Source organism: Pseudophryne corroboree, chromosome 5, assembly GCF_028390025.1.
Source record: "Pseudophryne corroboree isolate aPseCor3 chromosome 5, aPseCor3.hap2, whole genome shotgun sequence".
Lineage (NCBI taxonomy): Eukaryota > Metazoa > Chordata > Amphibia > Anura > Myobatrachidae > Pseudophryne > Pseudophryne corroboree.
In genome coordinates this window covers 340,639,738-340,645,737 of record NC_086448.1, presented here as the reverse complement: position 1 = coordinate 340,645,737, position 6,000 = coordinate 340,639,738, and the positions used below count along the sequence as shown (strand labels likewise).

The window sequence follows — 6,000 nt, the reverse complement described above, 5'->3', positions numbered from 1 at the left end:
GTGCGATATGCTGTAAATTAAAATACATATGACTTAAAATCTATTAATATCTATTAAGATTATATCTAGATTAATGACCTAGTTATTAGATTTGTGAAATTAAGATTTAACCAATCTTTTAATTACATGTTTTATGAAGATTCTCAAATTAACAAACATTTATATACCCCAAAAGTCACTGTAACATTAACTACATTAGGAGCCTTGAGCCCAAAATATATTCATATTTTCAAACAGAAAATCAGATGCAACAACTTTTAAAATGGACACTTCAATTATCTGTGACCTATTGATATCAATTGTCTTATCTTTAACATACTTTTGGGATAAGACTATATTTTATATCTCCTGTAGGCCATAGTTTACATAGATGTACATTTAAACTATTTCTTCACAATCAGAAACAAAATGTAAACCTATGTTATGTTGTCAGATTAAAAATTACTTGCAAGTCTTGTTTGCATAGATTTTAAAATATTATTATATACTAACTGTAAACTATTGGATTACAACTGCACAATGGCCAAATTTTGTGTATTATGGCCTTTGATTTAAATAGTTGCAGCAACAGAAGGTTCCTTGAAGTAAGTATATCAATTCAATATAAGTACAAAAAAAAATATTTATCCTTAATTTTTATTTTTGCTAGTCTTTAATATCAGTTTCAGTACTTAAACCCTGAATTTTATTTTGTATTTCATAAGTAAAATCTGTACTTATTCTGATGTATAATGTATGCATTCCTATTAAACTCCAAAATTCTAATACCACACTACCATATGTTCTGAAGTGTTAAAATAAGTTACAAACAAAGCACATTTTTGTAGTTAATATGGACATATGTTGTCAGAGTAATGCCAAAGTAAACTCCTAATGGTCCTTTATATTTAATTTAATCTATTCAGAGTAGTGATGCATTTTAGTGAGATGGTCTGTAACACCTATTAATTAAAAATTCAAAATCTTACACTCGATCCCCAGCCATCTGCGTCCGCTGATTTACTATTCTGAGAATAACAGTGGTTTTTTTTTAAACCTTTTTGTATGAGGGAAACAATTTCATTTTTAAGCTATTGCTAACAATTGGGTCCACAATTTTCAATTATTTTTCAGCTGATGAAGTTTTCATGTTCAATTTTAACTTTCGTATTCAGAGCCTAATAAGCTTCAATTGTGCATTGTTATTCCGTCACTAATCTGTTCATTTTCAATGAGGCCTGCAAGACATTTCTTTGCAATTGTTTACTGGCCCCTCTGGCAGAAAACAGTTTAACATGTGATATTGCCTTGAATGTTCTGTGTGCAATTAAGATAGACATTGGAATGGTATAGTGTACATTTCTTTATTTTAGCACTGAATTTTAACAGATTCTTTAACAAATAACCATAAAATAATGTTTAGTGCATGGATAAATCACAGTCTTCAACAAAAAAAGGATCAGGTGTTAAAATCATAGTTTAAAATATGGCATATATTTTGGCTTTTACAGAGTTTTTTTCCTTTAAAAACAACAAACTAGACCACAGAAGTTTAAAACATACTTTCGGGACTGCAGTGATACCTTAATCGAGCCGTGTCAATTACTGTGTGAACAAGCATCTGCTTAATCTTAATTAGATGGGGGGAGGGAGGTGAATGACCACTGTTTATATTCATTTTCCTCATTAATTATGAAAAACTGCATTTAATTCATCTTGCATGGCGAGAGACTGGCTGCGCAGATGGAAGTCATAAGGGAAGTGGCTGTCTGTAGGCAACCTGAACATAGAGCTCTGCCCAAGGGGACCCCTGCCTGGCACTGCACAGTAATGCATGCCATAATTGTAATTTTTCCCATAGTCCAAGGCCTCTTCTTGCTTCAGGGAAAATATCCCATTATAGTTCATGGAGGGAGGGCTTAAGGGACCTTCAAACTGAGGGCTGGTGCACTCGGGGGAAGTGCTTTCATAAAAGGATTCATAAGCACTACAGTAATTGTACGGTTTTCCCGTCTTGGAATTGTCAAGGTTCCCATGACCTGGTGGGGTGCTAAGCTCAGGGCTGTGATATGGAGGGTAAATAGAAGTGTATGAGGATGTTGCATGATGCACTGAATCCCCACTCTGACCCATGAGAAAACTTCTGGCATTAAGCTGCAGGCAGCCAGCCACTAAGTTTGTAGTGGGCTGGGATAAACCTTTACATAGGTTTTGCACAAAGGTGAGCAGATCTGGTCTCTTCCCAATCCGCAGAATCTCTCCCAAAGCCCAAATATAGTTTTTGGCCAGCCTCAATGTTTCTATTTTAGACAGTTTTTGCGTCTTAGAATAACAAGGTACAACTTTCCGTAAATTGTCCAGTGCATCATTGAGGCCATGCATCCTTCCCCTTTCCCTTGCATTAGCTTCTACTCGTCTCACTTTAATCCTTTCTATTCTGACCTTGGTCATCTTTTTTTTTCTTGGCCCCCTCCTCCTTGGCAATCCATTTTCATCCTCTTCCTCCTTGTCCTCCTCCTCTTCTTCTTGCTCTGTTTCCTCTTCAGGTGTCCTTTTGATATTTTTCCCATGTGATACTAGCTGCTTGGCACAGCTTTCGGCTTTTTTTGCTATTTTTTGCTCATCGCCTTCCCGAACATATTTTCTACAAATCTGCGACTCCGTCATTACAACAGATTCATCGAACGGCAGAGTTAACATTGCTGCTAAAAATGAAATTCCCTGAAATGACAAAACAATGTTTACATATACTAACAATAAAAGTAATTCATGACTCACATATACTGCCATTTTTGCTGTACTTTTGCTTGTAATTTATACAAGTTTTAAGTAAAAAAAATCTTTAAAAATTAACAAATGAATGTTATAATATGCATTCAAAACTATTGCAAAACTTTATAAATGTTAGTCAAAACAACTGTACCACACAGTCTTATGTTGTGTAGAAAACTGAAGTCAGCTTTTTGAGTAAAACCTACTAACAAAAAAAAAAAAAAAAAAAATATGACTAAATTAATTGTCCTAAGTTATTTTTACAAGGTATTTTCATTTTTGAAATGCTTTAACAAATTAAGGAAGCAATTAGTAGCAATCATCTTTTCTAAAAAAAAAAATATTTATAAACCCAGTTAACTAGAATTAACTTATTAGTCAAAACATACTGTATTGATATATCAAAGCTTTCAAAAACTAGGAGTTACTTGAGTGAGAAAGAAAATGAGTGGCATCGTTCCTACATGTATTAAAGTGTTCATGGGATCCCTGTGTGCTCCTTATCGAGATAAAAATGAAATTTTTGACCTAAAAAGGATTTTTAAATATTGCATATGTGCAAAATCTGTCTAGAAACATAAGACAAATGTATGGACAGACTATTAGATATAGCATACACTGAAACACGTGAATACATCTTTACCTAAACAAACAAGCAATTTCGACAGCAGTGATTCTATTAGATAATTTTGAATGCATTCTACAATATTCCTGCACATTTAACCTACATTTTCACCGTTACAAGAAATTATTTGGACAAGCAAGTGATATCATAACTAAAATAATTCTAAGAAAACACAATAGCAAACAATTACCACATTTAATCATCACATGCAAAAAACAGAGGTATGGTAGAACAAGAAAAAGGTTTGTTACCTTCAGAATTGTATCGATCAACAAACAGTGTTCATTTTTTATCGCCTTCAAAATCAGTCCGAATGTCGCATTTTCTCCAGGAGTCTAGATATGTGTGTATCTCATTGATCTCTAAAAAAGTGACATTGATGCCAACTGCCAGAGCTGGTACCCATGCCATCTGCTAGTGACGTCACAGGACAGAGAACCACATGATGCGTTCCCTTGGGACCTTCATTCTGCACTGATCATCTGGCATCCCTGTAAGTGGGTACCAGTATTCATGTATCAACACAGAAGGTTAGACTGATAAAAAAAAAAATCTGCACCAGCATCTCACATACAGGCAATGCAGTTCCATCAGAGCGACTCCTTTTTTCCCATAGAATCTTAAGGGACACATTAAATAGAAGGCAGTGGTGCCAATGTTAAGTTCTCATCTCCAAATAACACAGCGTGGAATGAGGTGAAAGCATTCCTCTGATGCTATGTTTACTTGCTTACATTAAATTAACCCATTCATGAAAATTACCAAAATGAAAATTTTGTAGCAGAATGGGCAAAAAAAGTATGAATGTATACTTGATTAGAGTCTATTATCAAAGACATGAAATAGAACAAGAACTAAGAAAATACATGAAAGTAGATTTTCTTATATATCAATATATGTGCACATACCTGTATATAGAGTATGTATGTATGTACTGTATGTACTGTATGTATGTATGTATGTATGTATGTGTGTGTGTGTAAGCCGGTACATATATATATATATATATATATATATATACACACACACACACACACACACACGCACGCACACACACACACACACACACACACACACACACTCTCTCTCTCCATGTATATATATATATATATATATATACACACACACGCATATTACAACATTGGTAGTGTTGCCGCAATATGTATTTGGAAAATTATAATCTATGTTACAATAGCCTACATGCAGAAATGTAATTTTGTATGCTATACATGGTATTTAGTATTATTATTGTTATGTATTCATTATTTACTGATATTGTGATTACATTTGTAGTATTGTAGTTTAGGATTTACAAATTGGCTAACGCAATTAACCTGCATTATCTAGTTCCAACTTTGAAAAAAAATGTCAATTAAATAAAAAATAACAATACAGGCCTAGTGCTGATATAGCCCTGCTAAACTGTGGCAATAAGTTAATAAGTGAGCAGATATTGTATTCAGTAGAGTGAAACATTTGTTTATCACTTAATGCCAGTGACCAACTGTCTTCACAAACTAATGTAGTTTTAATTTAAGTACTTTGGAAGTATTTTAGAGTTGCTTTAGGTCAGTTAAGGTACTGTCCAGTCCATTGTAATTTCCACACAAGCCCTATTTAGCAAAATGACAGGCTGCCTCAACTACAATTAATTGGTACCACCAAGCAAAGGTTGTATTCTTCAGGCATTCTTCTAGTCATGTTGAAATGCAGGTATGTTTAACCTTTAAATCTCTCTGCGCATACAGTACCTGCAGTGCAACATGGTTTTGCCAAGGTGCAAATAGCTTCTGTCTGAGCTTTTTTTTATTTGCTCCTTAGTCAGAATCAAGCCATGTGTGCCTAGGCTGAGCAAACAGATCACCACTGAAGACAGCTGGCAATGTTAAAAATCAAGGATTTTTTATGCAGATAAAAAAAATAGATGAACTTTCGTTCATTTCCTATTTTGTATACACATATAAAGCATATGCTTATGATATACTGTAAATACACACTTCTGTGTAAGTGAATATTCATACATTAAGATTCCTGCTGTTATTCCAATTGGAATACGAAGACAATTTTTGCCAAGATCCTGATCCACCCTAACTACTTTTGGACAATACCAAAACAGTTTTGTAGGCTACAACACCCCCCACCCCTACCCTTTTGGTCCTAGAATTTCAGGACTGTTCCAGGACTTTGTAGGAGTGCATTAGGAATACCCTTCTTCGTATGAATCTTCCCATCATCTACAGCAAAACACATTTTCTTCAGACAACGGGTTAGTCAGGCTCAACAGGCGAAAAGCACGTTACAATGGAGGAAGAAACAACCTTTATGCTACATTGCGCTATTACAGTATGTTTTTTGCTGTTGTTGAGGTTTCTGTATGAATGAACTCCTATATCTTGTTAATTGTCTATTGTTAAACTGCAGTGTGGTTCCTGACTTATAGTAATAGCCTGTATTGCTGAAGTATGTTGCCCGCTTTGTTTTTGTCTCCCCATAAACACCCTGTGCCTTTGCTCTTTGCGCCCTTCCTTCCAGCATTTTCGTACAAATTAATCTTTGTTGTTGTCTTCAGCTGTTTTTTTCCTCACTTGCCATCTGCTTTTCTCTTCTTTCCAACGACATTACTT

At 34.6% G+C, this 6,000-nt stretch overlaps 1 protein-coding gene across 1 annotated transcript; it reads right to left on the bottom strand.

Moving 5' to 3' along the window:
* Positions 1-1,327: 1,327 nt before the first annotated feature.
* Positions 1,328-4,029, bottom strand: NEUROD6 (neuronal differentiation 6). Its single transcript, XM_063922572.1, has 2 exons — positions 3,628-4,029; positions 1,328-2,700 (listed from the first exon to the last, which is right to left on the bottom strand). The coding sequence occupies exon 2, from the start codon at positions 2,677-2,679 to the stop codon at positions 1,666-1,668; it is 1,014 nt and encodes a 337-aa protein (XP_063778642.1). The 5' UTR covers positions 2,680-2,700; positions 3,628-4,029; the 3' UTR covers positions 1,328-1,665.
* Positions 4,030-6,000: the final 1,971 nt, after the last annotated feature.